The sequence below is a fragment of the Corvus moneduloides genome, chromosome 6 (assembly GCF_009650955.1).
Source record: "Corvus moneduloides isolate bCorMon1 chromosome 6, bCorMon1.pri, whole genome shotgun sequence".
NCBI classification, from domain to species: Eukaryota; Metazoa; Chordata; class Aves; order Passeriformes; family Corvidae; genus Corvus; species Corvus moneduloides.
Window position 1 is genome coordinate 4895863 of NC_045481.1, and position 22603 is coordinate 4918465.

At 45.1% G+C, this 22603-nt stretch overlaps 1 protein-coding gene across 2 annotated transcripts; it reads right to left on the minus strand.

Moving 5' to 3' along the window:
- Nucleotides 1–3607: 3607 nt before the first annotated feature.
- Nucleotides 3608–17251, minus strand: LOC116445962 (potassium channel subfamily K member 16-like). 2 transcript variants are annotated; one of them, XM_032113150.1, is made up of 5 exons: nt 16908–17251; nt 14902–15022; nt 11385–11551; nt 9680–9845; nt 3608–6602 (listed from the first exon to the last, which is right to left on the minus strand). In XM_032113150.1, the coding sequence occupies exons 1-5, from the start codon at nt 17100–17102 to the stop codon at nt 6244–6246; spliced, it is 1008 nt and encodes a 335-aa protein (XP_031969041.1). In that variant the 5' UTR covers nt 17103–17251; the 3' UTR covers nt 3608–6243. The 2 variants fall into 2 exon arrangements, with proteins under 2 accessions (XP_031969041.1, XP_031969040.1); XM_032113149.1 differs by having other exon boundaries at nt 9680–9848.
- Nucleotides 17252–22603: the final 5352 nt, after the last annotated feature.

Sequence of the window (22603 nt, forward strand, 5' to 3'; positions counted from 1 at the left end):
ACACTGCTTGGATAGGGAGAATTGGTGTCCAGCAACTGGAAGGTGCCTATACTGGGCTTCTTGCATCTTTCTAATTGTCAGGCAGTGTGTATTTTATTTTAAGATTAATGCCTGGGCTTCTGAAGTTGATAATAGACTGATATCTGCTTAGGTTTCATCCTTGGTTTCCAGTAAATCTCCAAAGCCATTTTAAATTTAAGACCTTTTCTCCATGCCAAAAGATGAACAGTCATCTTTTACTTTTGAAAACTTTCACCTCAAACCACATTTGTTCTTTGAGAACATCAGCATCTTTCTGGCTAATCCCTCTCAAGGAAGCCATGAAGTTAAACTGTAAATTGCACCTCCCTTCATTTTTCAATGACTCATGCTTGTTATTATTATTGTTCTGCTTATCAGGGTATCTCTCTTTCTGGGGATGTATTATTTCATGCTTCAGCATCTCACCACAAAGTACATATGTAGTTTCCAACCACAAATGTAAGAGTAATTGAAAGAGAACTTTGGAAAGTGTTTATTCAGGAGACATGTCTTCTAAATCATGTCGAACTGGTAATCAAATGGATTCAATAATTGCCCTAATTTTAACTCAGCATAATGAGTCTTTCCAAACCCATGGTGGAGAACTACCCTAATTGAGTCCAGAACCTCTTGTGATAGTAAATGCTGAATTTTCTAAACAGATTTGAGTTCATGTTCTGTGTTGGAGGTGAGACTGTCTGCAGGAATGCAAGAGCATGGGCAAGGCTCTTGAGGCAGAATTTTTGCTCCCCCCAGCTTTTTAGCCCCAGAATGGCTAAATATTGACTTTGCTAGTAATGTAGTGAAGTCAGTGTTGCCCCAGTGTTGCCCAGACATCCATGTGAGGGATCGCAAAGGATCCCTCTTCCTCACAGTGTGAGACCTGGTGTATAACCTATGTTCAAGATCACTTTGAATCCTGCTAGAATGGTACAAGGGACTTGGCTGGCACCAAAACCTGGGGGTTTTATTTCTTTGGATGTGATCATGAGGGATGGATTACAAACAAGCCTTTGCAGAGTGATTAGTTACGTTTGTTAAACCAGTTCTGAGCTGGATCCAGCCTTTTGGTCATGAGTCGGGTGAGAAAGCACAAGTCCAAGTGTGACAGAGTGGAAAACAGCATGTGTGTGGCCCATGCTTAGCAATGGCTGTAAAAAACTTATCCCACTGGCTGTGTGATATTATATTAGCCAAGGAAGGTGTTCCACTGCTTTGAGTCGTGTCTCTGCTTCCAGAAAAAAATAATCTCTCCAAAAGAACTGGCTATTAATTGAGGGAGACCTCAAACGATCCCTTACAGCCCTCATACTAATTAAAGACAGATCAAAGTGTAGTTTCTCCTGTTCTCTCTGGAGGCAATTAAAATTTCTGAGGGGAAAAATAATTCCTCATGTCTTTTGCTTGGTTTCAAGTGCAGAAATGCACACTGTTTCCTAGCTGGCAGCAAAGATGTGGGTGATGTATGAGGAGCAGCACAGACTGAATGCAGGAACATGCTGCTGCCATTTAATCCTAGATAATATATTTCACAATCTTACTCCTGGAGTTTTTCAGCAACTGGTTTAATGTATTGGAAAGTACTTGGCTTGCCTTGGAAATGTTTCCCATTTGAAAACAAGCTGCAGTGGGAGAGCTGGCAGTTGCACAGGAGGCTGCTGCATGAAAACTGGATTTCCCCGTGTGGTGCAGTGGGAATGGGTCACAGCGAGGGCTTTGAGCAGCTCCCAGAAAAGGCTCCAGGCTGCACAGATCTGCCAGTGGAGAATCCTTCTGCTTGGTCTCCAGAGGATTTCTGTCACTCCGTCACTTGGAAGAACAGGGATTTTGGAACAGATTTATTCCTGGTTTCTGTCCCTTGGGCAAGGAGAACGTGCAGAAGAAGAGCAAAGCCTGGCTTATACTCATGAATTAAAAATCTTGGGATTATTTTATATCTCCAGATGTGGAATAGAATCTCTGCTCTAATTCTGCTCTCAATTCAAGTCTATTTTTTTTTTAACCTCAGCAACTACAGAATGAATGCCTGGGTCTAGTTTATCAGTAAGCAATACCAGGACACCTGGTCCTGGCTGAGAGAGCCAGAGGTCTGATGCATGAGTTCGGGTGATACACTGAATTTTCTCTGGGGCCCTGTTACCTGCACAGGAATCAACAGCTCCTCCTCCCAAGGGTGATGTGAGGACAAGTTCTTCTGCTGTTGTGCGATGCTCTGAGGATGATAATGCTGGAAAAGGCTGCTTGCTCCAGCCCTGGAGAGATTTGTTGCTGTGCCTAAGCCCTTCTGGAGACAGATTTATCATTCAGCTTAAGAACGAGGAACAATATCACATCCAAAAAAGTTGTTCTCCCACCCTGGCTCGCAGCTTTCCCAGGCTTTCCCCTTGCCTTTCCCAGCACAGAGGACCACACACCCTTTGGTGCTGGTTCTTCATTCCACATATCTGCACCTCTTATCTCCGCCCCTCGTGCTGCATGAGGCACTGCCTGCCCTCCAGGCTGCTGCAGAGTGGGCCAGCCCCACCAGGCCCCAAAGCCTGCACCCAAACCTGCCTTTTTGCACATTTTTTCCAGACCAATCCCTTTCCCTGTGGGAGACGGGTGGGAATGTGTGCCTTGACCCTGCAGCAGATATTATGAAGAGGAAGCTTCTGCACAGAGCACATGATGGGAGGGCACCCCACCATTGGCACCTTGCGTGCTGCCAGTGAGGATCCTTCACATGATGGTTTGCTGGCAGAAAGGCATCACATCCCCAGGTGGCCTCCACAAAGCTGCCTCTGTGTGGGTATAAGGCAGGGACCTTGGCTGGACCAGTCTGAGGTGCCCATTCCCATCTCTTTCTGGAGAATGAGGCATTTTTTAGCCTTTTGCAAGCTCGTGAGAATGGGATAAAAATACAGGTCGGTGTCCTCTGGTTCCCACTGATGCCATAGGTTTTAACTTTTATATTTTTCAAATTCTGTACTCCCTAGTGTGTAACTCTGAAGTTTCTTGTAGCCTGTTAATTTCTGCCCTCTCATGCTAGGTAGATATAACAAAGCCTCTCCAGGCCTGCTCTCCAAGAACACCCAGACTGTCCTAGGGCCAAAATGTGTAAACCAACATCTTAAGAGGGGGGTGAGCTCGGGAAAATCACATCATTAGCTGAAGTTTTAATTGGAGAATTAACCCTGATATGCAAATGAACCAAACCTATAAAAGGGTGAAGAACTCGTGAGCTTTTGTCCCTCTTGGGGTCCATCTTGGCAGTGGCCTCTGGCTCCCCAGGGGTACCTTTGAAGGCCTTTCAGATAAATCCCTGCCTTATTCCCTTACTCCTGTCTAGTCTCTGTTTTTAGATGGCCACTTCAGGCATCATCCCTAACAAAACTGAGCTGCACAATGGGAGGTGGAGTAAAGCTACCCAAACCTGGCAGGGAGGTGAAGGGAAAGGGTCTGCAGCACACAGCCACTGGAGGGCACAAGCAGCAAAGCTAAGACCCTTCTCCAAAAGGCCTCTGCAGGAATAAGGATTTGTGAATGGACAGCCTACTATCTCAGAGCAGTTGAGTTCTCCTAAGACGTTTTATCTTTTTTTTTCTTCTTTTTATCCTTGTGGATGTGTTTTCTGTGTTCCCAGGCTGGCATCTACAGTTGAAAGGACACCTCAGTTCCTGGTGCCTGAAGGAGGACAGCCCCACGATGGCCATTCCTGGCTAATGTTTCCTGGATCCCTTGGCCTTGGATGACTTTTTCATTCCCTCTGTGCCACATCCTTACCCAGAAGCATGGCAGGAGGAATGAGTTAAAAAGTGAATTACCTGGAAATAGCTACACAGGATAGATCAACTCCTGGAAGTGGGAAGTGCTTGGGTTTCAAGGCTCATTGCTAAACACCCACCACGGCAAAGGAAAGAGAATTTGTCTTATTTTGCTCCAAGAGCCACTGCCTGGCTCTGTGCTTCTTGTTTACAGTCAGAGTCCACAGGATATCTGTCTTGCCCTTCCTGAAATGTCTAAAAAAAGCATCCTCAGTTGCTCTGTGTTGCAATGGGACATCAGCAGCTTGTTCCAGGGCTGGGTTGTGTTATCTGGCACAACAGGGAGCAAGTGGGACAGTGAGAAGAAGTTGAAGAAACCCTCCATTAGGTCTGGGTGACATCAGACACCAGGAACTGGCATGGAAGGAATTATGAGAGGCTGTGCAAAAAGACTATTGCTCCCCAAGGCAGGACCATCCCCCCTAAATCAGCCCTGACAGTCCCTACATTAGACTGGGAGTGGGGTTAATGATCCTTCTAGGAAGGGCTGGGAAAAAAAGAGAACAGAATGATGCCTGGAAAATAATAATGTGGGTTAATGCTTGGTGAGAGGGGAAAACAGAGAGGTGAAGAGATCCTTGCCTGGGAGCATCCAGCTGCTTTCTCTGCCTGGCTCTGGTGTTGTCTTGTGCCAGCAACAGGATTCTGGCTTGTACAAGGACCGCTGTGCCCTATGGTACCCCTGCTACCCTTCCTTGATTTCACTCAGGTTTTGTTCCTGCTGCCTCATAAAGGTTTACTGACAGTGAGACATACGAGGTGAGAAGTCAGCCTTGAGGGTAACACTGGAAAATAATTTGTGGAGGGAAAGAAAGTACATATTTGGTTAGGTCTACATGCCAGGTCTTGAACCAGCAGAATTGCATTGGCAAGAAGCATGGCTCTGTTTGACTGAAATAGTAATGAATCCAACTTCAAGGCTGATTGCATCTTTATGACCTGAAATTGCTTTACAGCTGTAATTTATTCTCACTTTCATGCAGGAATAACTCTGGCATGGGCTGGTCATGCTGTAACTAACACCGGGAGGGTGAGAAAAGAAGAATTATTCAGTCTGAAAAAACAGGAGCTTGAGAGGCTCACAAAAACCTGTCAAGTGACAGGTTCAGCACTGTCAGAGTGAGGGACTTGTGTACTAAAGCTATGGACTGCCATGTGGGGGTCCTGTGGGCGCTGATGCAAGTTCAGCATTTGGGCAAATTCATGGACTTTGATGCAGAGAGACCCCACGTCCTCTTTGGGCAGCCTTGTGCCACCAGCTGCTGGAAGAGGGGTTGGCCCCCTGTGCTGGGGCATGGCAGAGCTGCCTGATCCTTGCACTGCTGGGGGACACATTAGGCATCGTCAGAGATGGTGTTGGATTGGACTGATTTTTGCTGTGATCACAGACACACACGGGATGTTTCACCTCTATGACTGTGTCTGCCCCAGCTGCTTTGCCAGCTCTTCAGGGTTGGGTTTTCATGCACTTTTGGCACACAGAAGGCCCGTGACACAGAGATCAACTCTTTGAAGGTCAGCATCTTCACCCAGAGATGGCCTGCAAGCCAGACAGCACGTCTGAAAAACCACACCCAGATCTGACATCCTTTTTTTTTAACCTTATTGAAGGTTTAGACACCACTCACACTTGGAAAGCCACAGCACCACAGAATCATTGCTAAATGGCTTTATAGTTCCTATGGAATCCAAACACAGCAGCAAGGACATCTCCCTTCAACCTGGTCTCTGTTCTTATAAAAAGCTTATAGAATTAAATGACTATAAAAATTGAACTAAAGATACGGGTTTATGTGTTCTTTATAAACACCATCAGACAGGTTTTTCAGAGCCACAGGGATAAAAGCTGAAACTGCCTTTATTCATCTCAGTATAAAACAGGAAGTGGTAGAATCAATCATTTCTAACATGCTAACCTTTTCATAACCCTGTCCATTAGATGATTCTGGCGTCTCTGAACTGAGCTCAGGCCATGTCATTTAAACGTGTCTTTCAGACCATAACACCTTATCCAATATGATGGCTCAAGTCAGGCATCTATTAAGTTATACACTCTTATTTCTTCTTCCAAAGGTGCTATGCAATGCCTCAAAAAAGCTTGTGCATGTCAGTTCCTGGAAGAGACATGGTTTCTTGCAAGCTGCAAAATCCAAATAGAACCAGCAAGCTCCTCCATGCCCCTCCTCTGCATTTTTGTGAAAACACCTTAAAAACACCTTGCAAAGCAGGTGCACTTCTCAGGCTGTTAGCACAACTGAGCTGCAAACTGAGGAGCAAATTTCTTACCATTAATATTCAGGCTTAGTGTAACTGTAAGTCTTGAGTTCTAAAAGGTCATATCTCAGCAAAAGGTAGGAGAAATTTTATTTCTATGGGGATTTCTTTAGAATAATTAACTAGCAATTCTCCAATGAAGAATTCAATTCTCACATGTTATGACAATAGTTTTGTTATTATAAAACACTTTTTTTTCATTTTTTGTGTGTTCAGAATCTGCTGTTAACGACTCCATTTTCTGTGCATCCCCTCCAGCATGTGGTGGTAGCAGTTCTTCTTCTGGAATGAATTGAACAGGCCAGCATCTTCTTTGCTGGCTTCCTACATTGTCCTTACTCACCTTTCCAATTTGCTGGAGATCCTTGACAATTATTTTTTCAGTGTCTTCTAGTACTGTTGTCAATAAATTAAACAGCAGAGCAATCCAGGCAAGGCCAAAAAGAATCCAAATGGCCACGAGCACTCGATAGTAGGAAAAGTATTTCCTGTCAGACTGTTTACCTGAAGATAAGGGGATAGAAAGAAGGAGAAAATTAAAAAGTTAAAATTGCCTTGCCAGTGTAAAGTGGAACAGTCTAATGAATTCATCAATATGTTTTATAGTGAGTACTTTAAGATTACTTTTTCCATTGTAGTGGAGACTGTCAGCTCCATAGCATTAGGTTAAGGCTGGGCAACTCTCTTCCTGTTGCAATAAACTGATATATGCAATAAACATGATACAAATATGCTGGCCTGTCAAATGACACACAGGGATTGAAGCAAATAATTCTGTGATTGAGGTGAATTATCATCAGAGAAGGATATTTTTTCCCCCTTACTGCATATCAATCCCAGTTCAACTGCTGCATGCACAGGTAAATGAAATAATGTGGGAAATAATGTTCAATTGTATTGTATTGTCGTGGAATTACTCCCAAAGCAGAAAAGCAGAGCACAGTGGGCCACTGTAACCACACAACCATTAAATTATTATCTGGGTTATTGTAATTCCCTGTATTTCTATAGAGTGTGATTGTAACCTAATAAATATTTCCTTTAAATTACAGGTACCTGCGATCATACAAAGAGAGTACTTGCAATTCCTACCTCGCTTTTGAATGGCTTCAGGAGCTTCCTTCATTAAAAAAACTAGTGACTGATGAGAATTCACTGACACATGCCAAGAAGAGAACTTTCTGTGCTGGAAACCAGTGGACCAAAGCTTATTTCATGCAGTCTGATCCTCTTAGCATCAGCCAGGATCTCACACCCGCTGTTCTGCATGGGTCATTTCGTTTGATCCCTCACATGTCAGGAACCCACCCCAAATGTACAGAGAGCATTTGCTCCCACTGAACTTGGCCCCACACAATGTTTTCATCATGACACAGATGCTGTGGCCCCGGCACCTGCAGGAGCACTTGGTGATAATGCTTATGGATTGCTCTAAGCCACTTCCAAGGGTGACTTCACGTAATTGGCAACACAGCAAAGTGCATGGACAGGGAGATCACCACAAACCTCGTGGTGAACCTGCCCAGAAGGAGCCCAGGTGCTGGCAACTCTTTTCAAGTCCTTCAGTGCCCTGTACTGCATAGATCAATGTGCAAGATTTTTGCTCTTTATTATCCCAGAGCTCTGGAAATGAGACAGCAGTGGGCAAGTTTGTCCTCACGGATAGGTATCCAACAGCTGCTTCTTTTTATTCTGCTGGACTTGATTGGCAAAGGGATTCTCAGCCTCAAAGCACCTCCTTGTTATGCTCTTATCTGGAGTTCATGATGTGGGGTTAACAAAGTCACAAGTCATATCTTTGTAATGTTAACCCAAAATTGGACTTCGGCAGTTTACAATGCACAGGGGGTTTCACCCTAGAGGTATCTCCTATAGATAACATGTATTCCCAGCAGTTAAACCCAGTCTGAGCCATCTTCCTAGCATGTCTCCCTATCCCCAACAGGCTCAGCTACAAACCAGTTTTGAATTACTAAAATGCAAATCGGCTCAAACCTGTTCTGTTCCACTTGGCCAGTGCAAAACCATTTGTCATCTGTAAGCAATTCTCAGTGCATAATTCTCAGACCAGTCATTGATTCGGCTCGCTTCACTGTGAAGATGTGAAGTATTAAACTTATCCATATTTTATTACTGTTGTTAAGGCCCATTAAGCTAAATACTGGCACGGAAAAATATTTTAGCTCCAGTTAAGTCATCCTAACAAAGATGAAATCATAGAGCCATGAGGCCTATCTAATTGTTATTTTAAAATAACAATTAAAAAGTTAAAATACAATTAATTGTATTTATAAAGCAATACTGCTGAAGAGGAGGAAAGTGCTATGGAAGTCATGGTTTTCAGGATGTGACTTGCTATCATTATTGTAAAACCCCTGTGATTTGGACAAGGAAAGACAATGCCACATTTTGATGCTCAGTTTTTCTCCTGCATGGCACCAGCCCCTCTCCACCTTTCTGTATTGCAGACTATTTCGAGGAATAGATTTTGAGAAATTATGGTCAGCAGTGACACATCAGTGTCTAGAAAAGTTTGAGGGCTTCCTCTGTCAAAGTCTTCAGCCTTATGTAAGAAATCCTTCCAATGCTCCAAGGCCTGTCTAGCACCTCTGCAAAGCTTGAGAGCCTGGGGTTTGTTGTGTGGTGGATGTCTGTCCCCCACAAAGGCGTGTGAGGCTTCCAGATCCTCTGTGGGGACAGCACTAGTGCTCAAATATTAGCTACAGCTTCCTTCACATATCCCCACTGAGGAGAAGTTCAGGCTGGCAAGATGCTGGCAGGACAGGTTCTTGTAGAAAAATCTTGGATCCTCCATGGAGTCCAGGTGCTTTACTGCTTCTTGTGTGGATGCTGATTTATCTCCTGGTGATTATTCTGCAGTTCCTCTGGAAACTTATTTCATGGAGTGTATTTTGTCCAGTGGATCCACAGAAATGTTTTGAGAAGCATTCCAGCATGCTTGAGTTCAGCTTAAAGAGTTTTTCTTTAGGGGAAATCCTAAGCTCTGGCACATGAGGATAGAAAACCTCCAGAGATACTCAGGAGACTAAAGAAGGCCACTTTTGCAGTGATGTATATATTGAAGCTCTACTTCTAATAGTGTGAGTAGATTTACCCACACATTCCCATGATTGGGATTTCCACCTCTCAGTCTGTTGTGTAAAGTCATATATTCTGAAATGTGATCATTTATTTCTTCACTCTACACTGTGAAACATAACTCTTAGATGGCTAAAGCAGTGATATAAGCCTTGTTTTGTATGACTGTCATCAACTGTTCCCTCTTGGTAACAAAAATTCCCAGGCTCATTGAATTCTCCCCCTGCACTTTCCCTCTCCTCACCAAAATACTTGTCTTCTTTGTACCCCAAAACACCTCATTTCCTTATATTTACATTATTTAGTGCTTTTATCAGCACATACAATCCCAGAGAAATGAGTACTTCCCCCAGAATTATACAAGGCAAAGACTAGTCAAAGACTCTGACAGATTTTTTCCTACGGTACATTCAGTCAACCCATGGGAATTACAGTCATTATCCTGGTGTTTTGACGTGCTTCCTCTCTGGAATCAACCTTACCTACTACATAATCTCCAAAGCCAATGGTGCTGAGGGTGATAAATGCAAAGTAAATTCCTTCGCTGTAGGACCAGCCCTCTGTTATCTGGAAGAAGACTGATGGCAAGCACAGAAAAACCAGGATCCCCGTGGCCAGGAAGAACAAAAGGGTCAGAAATTTGATCTTCTTCTGAAAAATAAACCAGTTCAATTCGAATCATGATTTGAAGCACAAATAAGCTATATATAATAGTGGCTATTCAAAGTGGGTGGCTATCTAGGACCACAGGCACTGAAGGATTTCTGCTGAGTGCTTTTCCTCTGGATATGCCTTAACCTTGCTTGGAAGCAGGGGGAAGCAGGTGTTATGGGTGTTGCATGTCCACAGCAACCCTGGAAGATGTAGTCTTTTATCTGATTGTATCAGTGACCATGACTGTAGGAGGAATTCCTATCTAATGACATTTACCAGAGTCAAATCATTTCCACTTATCACAAGGCAACTTCATTTTTAGTTTTCAGGTATTTAGAGTTGGCACCAAAAGAACGTTCAAATTTTCCTGGGAAAGCAGTCTTTTTTTATAAAACATAATTGCACCATTTCTGACCGTTACTGACTTTATTTCTCATTACATCAATGCCACAACTTGGCTCCTACCCAGTGGATATCTTACTACAAGAAGAATTTTAACTAATGAGCTCTTGATAAAGAAGAGCCTGGACAGTGACTTTTGAGCCATTCTAATTCCCGGCAGTCATGAAGAAGCTTTGACTAGAGAAAAAGCTTGTTATATGTAAAGATTTATCATCCAGACGTGCATAGCGTTTACATATAGAATTTTCTAAATCCAGATAACCTGGAAATTAATGGCAACTGTTGGATAACTTTTCATGCCTTCATGCATTGTGTACATGCTTGAGTCTGTATCTGATTGAGCCCTATAGTCTATTTAAGTTTGCCAGATATGACAAGAAATTCAGCAATCTGAACAGGGCTATCTGTCGCAATCATACCTTGTCCTGAAAGAGAATTACAGTGGGAGACACAGAAAAGCTATTCTCACTTCCTCAGCAGTGCTGAGAGAAGGGGAGGAGCTGCAAATAAAATGGGGCATAAATCAGACAAGAGACATCCTGTCTGTAGCTTGTTACAGGTGTCTCCTCATCTTTCAGCAGCCGGGCTCAAATGGACAACTTCAGCCTGACGCTTCCTTTCAGTCAAAGTTAAGGGTGGAGAGGGACTGAAGGACTGGGTAGTTAGGGAGGGTAACACACTATGCATTGAGTCAATATCCATTGAAACCTCTACACCTCACCTAATTTTTACAGCTTTTCACAGCTCACCTGCTTTTTGCTGCCTCAAGGGGAGATGCTTAACCACCCTTACTGGTTTTAAAGGGATCCATGCACTTCCCTAGGGTGTTAGCTCCTGAGATAAGTGTCTCACCAAGTGGGGTGGGATGCTCACTCTCTCCACTGATTGCTGAAGGGGGCTGGGTGTCTGCCATCTAAGTGGGAAGACAAAATGCATCCCTTCCTTTGAATATCTCCTCAATGGCTGACAGGTCTGCTTAGCTCAGCAAGGGAAGAATGTCTCTTTTCTTGTCCTAGCACAGTGTCTAACCCAGCATGAGAACAAATGTAATTGAGGATAAGGCAGCATAAAACTTGAGAAAAACACTAGAAATGAGCACATAACTGTGCCCAAGTAAGTAAAACCAGTTACCTTTCTCATTCCTTTCTCGTACAGGAATTTCCCCAGCTTCGTACAGAGCAGTGAGAGCATCTTACCGACACGGTGCAGAAAAACAATGTTCAGAGGGATTCCAAAAAGAGCAAAAAACACACAAAAGATCTGTCCCCCAGCAGTTTTAGGATGTAATGTGCCATAGCCTATAAAAAAAATGATGGGTCAGAGGAGATATTCCAAAGAACTGAAGCAATCCACAGTCACATTCTCCCCTATCCCAATCCAGCCTGCCTTTGACCCTAATAGAAGTGTCTAGTGCTTCTCAGCCCAAATGCACTCTTTTTTCCTCTGAAAAAAGCAGCAGGCAGATGAAGTGGTTCACCCTGCATGTTTGGGGGAATGCAGGGAGCACTGTGTGTTCCCAATACAGCCTTAATGGGAACAAAAATACAATCAAGAAGCAGTTATGGGAAACATGCTCTGCCCTGCGATAAATACATGGGAAGTCAGAAAATAGAAGTCTGAAGATCTGGAAGACATCAGGGCTGGAGTCCCAGGCTGCTAGAATCACAGGCAGCCATCTCCAGCTTCTTGTCAATCTGCCTGTGTGTTAGTGACCTCCCTGGCTAAATCCCAGGAAGTTGGTATGTTCAGACACTGACTCCAGTCCCAAGGCAGCGCAGTGTGCATTAGAATAGATGGTGCTAATTAGTCCAGGCCTCGCTGGTGGCTGACTTATTCATGCCAGAGAGGTATTTCTCTTAAAGTCCTACTAAGAGAGGATTTATGTAAGTAGTGGGACAACTCCAAACACGTCGTTTAGTCTCGAGACTCTTGGACCCCATGAGGAATATCCCTGAGTGCAAGAGTGCTGAACTTTGTGTATGTCTTTACGCTATCAGTGATCCTGGGAAAAGGCATTTCCCAAGCACAGTTCATCTAAAGGCATCCATTACTTGAAAAATGCAATGTTTTCTTTGGGGGAAAAGACAAAACAACTGAGTGATTTTTTTGGCTACTAGATCCCCAAATGCATGAGCTGTCTTGTGCTCCCTATTGCATAAATATTCCATTTTCATTTAAAAAAAGCTGGTGAAGAGGAGTGGAAGTACCTGATGTACCTTCATAACAGACCTTTGTGATGAAGGAGCAGAGAAACAGGCAGGTTTGGACATTTCCTGGGACAGCCTGTGTTCCTGCACTGGTTTTGGCTGGGAGAGAGTTAATTTTCATCATATTAACTGGTATGGGGCTGTGACCTGAATTTGTCCTGGAAACAGTCTTGCTAATTCAGAGATGTTTTGTTGTTGCTTTGTAACCCTTGCACAGAGTCAAGGCCTTTTTTGCTCCTCACCCCACCTCACCAATGAGGAGGCTGGCACAGGTGGACCCAGCTGACCATAGGGACATTTAAAACATGGGGGAATAAGAAGGAAGTGGGAAATATTCAGAGTGATGGCTGCTCCTCTGCTGCTGCACTAGACAGGCTGAAGCTCCAGTGTGAACTTGAGTCAAAGGGGCTGTGACCTGTGGATGAATCCATGTGGGAGCAGGGCATCCTGAAGCATCTGTGGGTCTGGATAAGACCAAGCCAGAGCAGGTACATTTCAAAGTGCATGTGGCCATGGTTATGTCTGTGCCACAGCAGGTGCACCTCTGAAGGGATTGTGGCCCAGGGATGAGGCCCTGCTGCAGCAGGTACTCTGATCATAGAACCAGAGAATATGGTGAGTTCAAAGGGATCCATCTGGGTCATCGAGTCCAGCTCCTGGCCCTATGCTGAACACCCCAAGAATCCCACCCTGTGCCTGAGAGCATTGTTCAAATGCTTCTTGAGCTCTGTCAGGCTTGGTGCTGTGACCACTTCCCTGGGGAGTCTGTTCCAGTGCTCATTTACCTTTTGGGTGAAAAACCTTTCCCTTACATCCAACCTAAACCTCCCCTGACATGACTTGAGGCCATTTCCTTGAGTCCTGTCACTGGCCACCACAAAGAAGAAATCAGTGTCTCCCCCTCCACTTCCTCTCATGGAGATGTTGAAGACCGCAGTGAGGCCTCCCCTCAATTTTCTCCAGGCTGAACAGACCATGTGTCCTCATCTGCTCCTCATAAGGCCCCTCCAGACCCTTCTCCATCCTCATGGCCTCCTTTGGACACTCTCTAATACCTTAATATCTTTTCTATTTTGTGTTGCCCAAAACTGCACACAGCACTCGAGGTGAGGCGGGAAGCATGGGAACCTGTGTGTGAGGCCAGGCTGGAGCAGCTCAAAGCTGCTCAAACCCACGACAGAGCAGGAACACCCTGGAGGGACCGTGGCTCACAGGTAAGTCCTCATTTGGAGCAGATACAATCTAAGGGACCACAGTCTGTGGAGAAATCCAAGCTGGAGTAGAGCAAAGGGAAGAGTTCATTGCAGTGTTAAATGATATAACCTGGCTCAAAGGGGCCAGGGGTGGAGATTGTAATGGAAATACCTTCAAATTGTTGTAACCCATGATTTAAGTTGCATATTATGGGAATTACTAGAGCAGGAGCCAGGGGAACCAGAGGAGGAGAAGCCTGGCAAGAAGCAGCTGGAGTGCAGCAGTGACCCGACCTGAGCTGGCTTTGGTGCTCATTAATTCCCCCCAGCACATCTCCTCTCCTATCCTGAGTGGCCACTTTAGCAGATTGATCCCAAAGTCATGGGCTAAACCAACTCATTGGACATTTGTGGACCTTTATGGACATTTTGCAGACATTTCACAGGGGCAATCTGTAGACTAAGGGAATAGTATCCGTGTATTACATTAAAAGATGGGAAGAGTGGTGTTGAGTAATGAAAATATATTGGATACTGTGAGACCTGAGCATGATCTAAATGCTATGAAATGGGGGGGGGTGGGCTGGCTTTGGGTGAAATACAGTTAATTTTCCTTGGGTTTGTGCAGGAAACAGTGATGCTAATTCAGAGGTGTTTTAGTTTCTGGTTTGCAGTGCTTGCACAGAGTCTGCTCCTCACCCCAGCCCACCAGTGAGGAGGCTGGGGGTGCACCAGGAGGTGGGAGAGGATACAGCTGGAACAGCATTTGCCTTTCGCCTTTCCATTTGTTTTTCCTCCTGGCATATTACTAATTGAATATGTGAATTAACAGCTCAAAACAGGTTATGGAGACAGTGCCCAAGCCCCAGAAGGATTCACTTCTTTCCTTACATTTTTCTATGCTTTACAGCACTCTCAGATTTAAAGCCTGGAATAAACACCAGGAAAGTGAAGTTTATCTCTCACCCACAAATGTTAGCAGAGTGAACATTTTAACAGATGGCTTGAAAAGAAGAAACAAGTGGGAAATAATAGGAAAGGCTACTGATTCTTGACAAGCCAAAATAATGCATGAACAGCTGTGCAGTAGTAAGGTCTTAGGACCAAGTCCATGCCTGCTTGCCACCCATGACAATGAAGCATTGGAGTTTTTATCTTGAAAAGCATCATCCATTCATGTCCTAAAAACCAGACATAATAAGCACCACTCACACACAAGCACACATAAATGGAAAGCATTAGACCTACCTATTGTGGAGACAACTGTGCCTGCAAAGAAGAAGGAGTTACTGAAATCCCAGTTGCTTTCTTCAAACTGTGATTCATTTCCAACAGGGTATACTCCATTTTGAATGGCTTCAATCAGGTTCTGGGAGAGAAAGCAAAGTTTAGTATTATTATGCCTGATTTTCTCAAGTGCTTGCTGCAAAAATACAGGTTTAGCTCCTTTCCTGTGAGTACCACTCACCTCACTTCAGAGGTAATCTGACACTATTCACACCTTCACCTCCAAGGCTGGGAAGCCATTATCCAGTGGTTTTGAGTATTCAGCTTCTGCCCTGTTTGTGCTGACTGCTCTAGTGGGTGTTTGGAGAGAAATTGTTTCTCTTAGTGTGGCCAAGGACCTTGTTTCTTTCAGGCCAAGTAGCTTGGAAAATCATGATCCTGTGGGTGACTAGGATGTGGCAGAGCACTGGCTTAAGGGACGGGGGGTGGCTGGTTGCTAGATTTGGACTTGCCCTCAAGATGGCAGTGGTGGATCCAGGATCTGTTTGCCCACCTGTATGAGCAGTGACTCGGATCCCTCCTAGGGGTGCATCAGTGTATTGGTAAGTGTCACAGAATTAAATTCAGAGAAAGTCCGTTGATTTGCAAAGCCTGACATACACACTCTTCTCCAAACTGCATGCAGGAATGCACATGCACAAATTTACATATTTACACACGCATTCACAAAGGTACCTTTGAGAGGAGGTTGGAGGAACATCTGTCAGAGATGGTTTGGGTTGATGGCTTGGGTTGCCCTGCCACACAAGGCTTGAGTAGATGTTTCTTCCACACTTCTTCAATGCTATCATTTATCACTTTATGCATTTTCAGACTCTTCCTTGGTTTTAATTCTAAGTCCCGTTATTTTTTATCTCTTTTTTTTTTTTAAAGTTAAAAGGAAATTTATAAAGCAAACAGTATCCAGTTGTCCCTGTCTTCAGCAAACAGAGAACATTGGACTGGACATCTGGAAGGCAGGCTGTTTTGTACAGAAACAGCTGAGATAAAATCCAGGACAGAGCCCTGCCAGAAGCAGGACATGTGCTGGAATAAATTGCACCAGCAAAGTCTTCCTCCCAGCTTCTTCCCTAACTATGTTTTTTGCTGTTGTCTCAGAAAATCAAGGCTAACAAAAATCATTTCCACAGCTATTGCACAAAGATTTGTCTTAGAAGCTCATCTTTCTTTTTTACCTTCTCTCCTACCCATAAAAAACAACCAAGGTGAAGAGGATGCATTCATGGGTGAAGCAGGGGCTGAAGGGCTGAATTGCTGGTTGTGCTATTAGAAACACCAGTTCTCCCCCGCATTTCCTTATCCTGTGAACTGGCCCATTGCGAGCTCCATTAGTTTTCCACGAGGAAATGCTTCCAGCAAGGCTTGCACTCCTCATTTTCTCCTGCATTATAGCAGATAGAGCTATGAAATACCCACGTTGAAGAGACAGCCATATTCATCTTCATCTTCCCGTGCCATGATCAGAAACATTTTCCCCTGGCCAGGCTACCTGTTTCACTTCTGCAGCATCCTCAAAAACTAAACTCTGATCATGCCACCCTCCTTGTAGTTATTTGGAGGGTTTTTTGTTGTTTTTTTTTTCCATACAGACCTTTCCTTACTGTTCCTTTGTGCTGTGACTGTTGTAAGGGGTAGCCACGCCTATTCGTTTCAGACGGCCTCATTTTTCTTGCCATGCTACCCATTGTTTATGAGCACAGCTCCACTGAAAGCAGAATCAATGGGAGGCAAGACCCCAAAAAACCAGGATATTGTGGGATGGGAATTCTTAATAGCTAACACACACAAGGTTTTGTCCAGCTACACAAGCGGTATTTACCATCAGAGTGAGCTGCCTGCTCAGACTAGAGAGGGGTTTGCTGGAAGCATCCAAGTGACCACAAAAAGCAGTGAGAGTTACCTGTGTAGGAAACAACATCTGATGGGGAAACAGGAGGGAGAAAGGATTTCCACAGGGCTCCACTTACCTTCATGAACTGCTCCATCTCTGCCACCGTGAGCTGCGTGAAGTTCTGCAGAAAAGCCTCCTTCATCTGGGCAGCTGCCATTTTCTCCTGCTTCTCGGCGGTCCTCTCCAGTGCCTGGAACACGGCAGCACCCACCAGCAGGTAGACAAAGTAGCTGGCCACCAGCAAAGCTGTCTGCAGCTTGCCACTGCACATGGCCTTCAGTGCGACACAGCAGGGGATGGGGAGCGAAAGGTGACGACTGTAAATTCCTCAAACTCCTGGGAAGCCTCCCCCGGGCAGGAAGAGCCCTCCCAGCTCTGGTTTCCGCTGGAATCCTGCACTGGCAGGGACAGCGAGCTGCCAGATGCATTCATTGGGAAGTTGGGGGAAAAAAAAAACAACACCACAACAAACCCAAGCTCCCCCCCCCCGCCGAGAAAAAACCTTCCACTCTATGGGCTGCAAGTTGTTTAGGGATTTCCTCTTGTCTGTGAAACTCTCCCTCACTGAGTTCTCAGAAAAAGTGGGTCAGGATTTGAGGAGCTGGCAGGTGGCCATCAAAAGGCTCTGGGGACAGGTCAGAATAGTCTGTAAGGGGTCCTCAGTGAAGTTTGCTTGAAAAAACATTGTTTGCCCTCCTGTGTCTCCTGTTGAGTCCAAGAACTGGACAAGGCTCTGATCCCAGGAGCTCCTTCTTGCCCTGTGTTCGGGGGCAGCCTCAGGGAAATGCAGCTGGCCTGTTCTTTTGGACTTTGCTTGCCCACTTGCAGCACAGGGCAGGGTCATGCAGCCCCGCAGAGTCTCAACACTCAGAGTAAAACCTTGGACACGCAGGCAAATGGCTGTGGGTTGCAAATGTGACAAATCTGAACAGGTTCTTCTGCCAACAATTCCTGTGCAGTGCATCCAAGAGAATACACTACACTGGTACCGGGTGCACAGTTAGATGGATAAAAAAGTGGCTCTGCCATCAGATCCGTGGAGTCATAAAATCATAGAATTGTTTGGTTGGAAAAGACCTCTAAGACTATCAGACCTGGTGCTTAGGGACATGGGTTAGTGGTGGGCTTGGCAGTGCTGGGTTAATGGTTGGACTCAATGATCTTAAGGGTCTTTTCCAACCGAAGTGACTGTGATTCTCCATTACCTACAGCAATGTAGCATCTGCTGATTTCAGAAGGATGGTTCTCATGCATCCAGAAGTCACTTATGTAATTGTCAGAGCCTGTTCCCATCAGTTTCAAGGAGAATTTGGGTGCCACTGAGAAGAATTTGTAGGGTGGGGGCAGGAAGCCCTTGAATGAAGACGTTGATTTTGGAACAGACAGCAGACAGGTCTGACAGCTGCACCATGGACATTGTTAATATTCATTAACTTTCTTGACTTTACATTTTCCAGCATTTTCATTTGCTTTGTGTGTAATTTCTTTTGTATTTCAGCAGGTGCCCTACTTTAATAATGTAAAAACATTGAAGCAAATCACCCTTTGAAGAAGCATTTAAAATATAACACCTATTCTGCTCTTCAAGTCTTTGTGTTTTTATTGAGTTTGAAAATACCAAGAAAAGGCAGAGACTCTGGGATTAGTTTTGCAGAACTGGTGTAAACAAGATGCAGCACGTGGCTTCACTCTGTCAAGTGCAGGTTGTCCTTTCACATATAAATCTGTTTGACCTTAGAGGAAAACAGGAAGACTATGAATGAAGGTAAGCAGCTTCAAATACCCTTACATGTTTAAAGATTTTCCGTAGGGTTACTGGAAAAGGGTTTGTAGAAACAGGATGTGTCGTGTTTCCTTTAACTTCTTTTGAAGCTACACGTCAAAGGTGTTCTTATTCCTTGAATTTAAATTATTTCTATAAAATAAAGGCAACTATGGCTCCATCCTTTTGTGTCTCTCAGTCCCCCAGCCCCAAAAGATAAGAGCAATCCCTTTACATGTACAAATGCAGCATGTCTTCACCATTCACAACAGATGTGAAGATAATACAAGTGGATTATTTCCTCAGTTCATCTGAGGGGAAAACAAATGGAAAAAACATGAAACTCATGGAATATCATGAGAATTTCGATATTGATGGCAGCTGCAGTGGTTTGACTGAGTGGGTAAGATGCCAAGAAACCTCATTTTTCTTATGCTATCTCCTCCAAGCTGTATATATATACTAAGTTGGGTTTCCCCCTAAGCACCTCTCCAAGATAGCTGGTTTGCTATTCATGCCTGCATCTCCAGAAGCCTTTGATTGCAAGGTAAATTAGTGACTTTGGTTTTTTCTCTAGCTCTGGAACAGGGAATACACATCAAACTTTTCTCAGTCTGTTTTTTCATACTAAGAATCTTTAATAACCTTTACTAACTGCTACAGATTGTTTGTATGTGAGAGGAGCATCCCACCACACAGCATCTTGTTCATACTTGGGTTTACACTTCCACAGGGAACAACGAAGAGAAAGCACATTTCACTTCTGGGATGTTTGCAAATAAGTTGCTTTGAGGAAGAAAGGAAGGGGGAATTCACTCAGTGAAATGCTTTACTTGAAGCCATTCCTCATAAAGGTATTTTCCATTAGCAGTGACTGTTGTCCTGTCCTCATTTTGCCTAGATTAAAAACTGCAAAACATGTTCTTGGTGGAGGTTGCTAGAGCTGTACTGCCTGTTATAGTCACTGAGTGTCAGGGGCTGGAGGCAAAGCACCATTATTAACTCAGTTTCCCCCACAGGGGTCTGGGTACTGGGTTAGCTTGACACCATTCCCTGCAGTTATGAAAACTGAGCACTTCCCAAGTGCTGGGAGCTGCTGTAGGTACAACACCTTCATCCAAGGGCTGATGCTGGCACATCACACCTGCTTCAGAATCAGCGATGACCTGTCTAGATGGTTTGGAAGGTAAATGGGGACATTGTTTCTGGTGAACCAGCAGCCATTACCTTTATACATTGGGAGATCATGAATACATCCCATCTAGGTGCAAGTTGTCATAGAAATCAAAGAAGTCATAGAATGGTTTGGGTTGGAAAGGACCTTAAAAATCATCTGCTTCCAACCCCCCTGCTATGGGCAGGGAAGCCACTGCATCAGGAGGGGCCGTGCTCAGGGCCCCATCCAACCTGGCCTTGAACACTGCCAGGCAAGGTAACAGAACCCTTCTTGCTAATCAAAACAAATTACTGCTGGCACCAGCTCTTCTCTCGTGCTCCCCAATACCTTGGGCCATGTGGTCTGACAGATCTATTCAATGGCATTTGTTTCTCAAGAAGGAGCTGAAGAAATGGAAGCGAGGCCTCAACACTGTAGCTTTCAGTTGTGGGAAACCAACAGATCCAGCTACCAAGTGGAACGCTTCTCCACAACCCAAAAATTGACAGGACTTCTGCTGGTCCAGTTCCCTCAGGACTGCCCCACTGCCACCTAACCTGTGGCTTGTAGTGACAGCAACAAGATCCACTGGGCTGCCCAAGGCTATGGTGAGTTGGGGTGTAGTTTCCTGGCAAGGGTGATGGCAGAACGTGGCTATCATGGCACTGCAAACCTTGTGCCCAGGTGCAGTGAGGGCTGGCAGCTCCCTCAGGGCCCGGGAGCTGGGAGCTGGGTGCGCTAACACCGTGATCTGTCTGTCCCACCGCCCCCATCCAGGGATCTGGAGGCTCTCAGCAGTTTCAGCCAGCCCTGCAGAGTGTTCATGGAGCATTTTCATAGGGACGAGACAGGATGAGTTCAAGTTGGGAAGTCATCCTGCCGTTCAGCCAGGCAGGGCTGTGGGGCCCAGGCCAGGCAGGGATGTTGCTCTGCTGCTGGGCTTGGCTTGCTAGGATGCATGGCTGGGCTGGGCAGGCTGGAATGGGCAACCTGCAGTGCCACTGGAACAAGGACTGACAGCCCTTTGGGCTGGAGGTGGATCCCGGGCCATGGAGGATAGAAGGGAAGCTCAGGTGGGTTGGTCATGGCCTTGGTAGACATGGAGGTGGTGTCTGGTAAGGCAGTTTATTATTACTTTTTGTTCCTGAGCTAGGAGAGATCCATGACGCAGTTAAGGGACCAGGGAAGGAGGAGCCATGCTGACTTCTTCCAGCTGCATTATTTACCCTGTCCATCGCAGGGAAACCCACATACTGAGATCCAGTGGAAATTGAGGGCAGGGAGCATTTCCTGCCTGTGACACGATGTGGTGGGACAGGGTTTTCTTACACTGAGTCCTGCTTTTCCTCCTCCACACTCCAGTCATACCCACAGTTCAGTCATTTCCTTTTTCTACATATGGCATCTTGCTGCAGCATCATGCATTCTGTGTCCTTAAGCAGATCATAGCCTGAAATAAATTCCAGTTTAATGGAAAATATTATCAGTTTCTGTGGGAATTAGTTACCATATGATTGTGGTTGTACTTCCGGTTGTGCTTAGGGCTAAAACCATTAAATGATCTGTATTTTTTACACTTTCTTACAGTTCTCCTATAAATATCTATTCCTCATAACTGGTCAGAATATTCAGTCTTCAAACGTGGGTCATTTTGGTTTTTATGCTGTGATCTTATGCCAGATTATTAAACACTTAGGCTAAAGCTGGATTCAACAGAGACCCTCACACTTCCTAGTTTGTTATTTCAGGTCTACAAAGCCAAATTCCTGTGGATAGCTATCAGCTGTCAAGGAAATGGGCTGACATCCGTGAGTGAAGAAAATTCTGAGGTTGGTCACTTGCCTTTGGTAGACAGCTGAGATAAGAGTTCTGGTGTTCAGGAGGTAAGGGTTGCTGTGTCAGGCAACCCAGCACGGAGAACTATCCAAGTGCTGTGTGTCCTGGCCAACAGCATTGGCAAGAGTCATCAGCTGAGCCCAGGAAGAAGGGAGAGGTGTGGTAAAGATATTTTAAGGTTTGGCTTTATTTTTCATTATCCCACTCTGATTTGATTGGTGGAAAATAAAATATGTTTCACCAAGATGAGCCTGAGCAATCTTTTTGTTCTTGTCTCAACCCACAAGTCTTTGGTCCTTATTTTCTCTCTCTGTCTAGCCAAGGTCAACCGACCACAAGCAGTGAGTACTGATGCCTGCATTCCCCACCAAAGTGAGGCACAGACACCCAACAGACAAAGCATTTGATCAAGATGCCATTTATTGGCCACTTTGCACAGGGTGAAGCTCCCAGAGGGATTGGACTCTCTCAGAAAGGGAGGGCATTCGGTGTCCATGTGGTAACAGGAGTCTCTAGTTCCAGGCTCCTTGCCATGGCCTCTTCATCTTCGGATCTGACGCCCAGAGTGAGCTTTTGCTGTTGAAGAAGGGTCAGCAACAATTTCCAGTGCTGATAAAGCAGTGTCTTCTCCATGTCCTGTGTGCTCAGGAATGTGGCACCTGCTCCCCAGGGAGTCATGGACGGGTGGATACTCCTCCTAAACAATAGTGAAGGTACAGAGGCCCTTTTGAGGTACCACATACATGGACCCAACACAGTCAGATCTTGAACTCCACTGCAAATTGTGTCAGCAGAAGAGCGTCTCAAGCTGCAGCTATAACCCTTCTGGAAGGTTCTCACAGAAACGACACCTGTAGTCCTTCCCCTACGTGACCCGCAGTTTGGTCTGCTCTTTGTGGGTATCTGGTCTTTGATTGCTTCAGGCCACGCTGAGTGGCTGAGTGGGGGGGGGGACGAAAGGCAAGGCTCACTTGGCTGTGATGTGCTGTGGCTCCTGTGACATCACGGGCAATGTGTC

What these genes read in the sequence shown, in the direction of transcription:
- LOC116445962 (XM_032113149.1), bottom strand. Translation starts at nt 17,102, where the DNA reads ATGTGCAGTGGCAAGCTGCAGACAGCTTTGCTGGTGGCCAGCTACTTT. An exon ending in AGATGGAGCAGTTCATGAAG is followed by an intron (nt 15,023 to 16,907) that starts GTAAGTGGAGCC and finishes TTTCTCTCCCAG; the next exon opens with AACCTGATTGAAGCCATTCA. An exon ending in CACAGTTGTCTCCACAATAG is followed by an intron (nt 11,552 to 14,901) that starts GTAGGTCTAATG and finishes TTTTTTTTATAG; the next exon opens with GCTATGGCACATTACATCCT.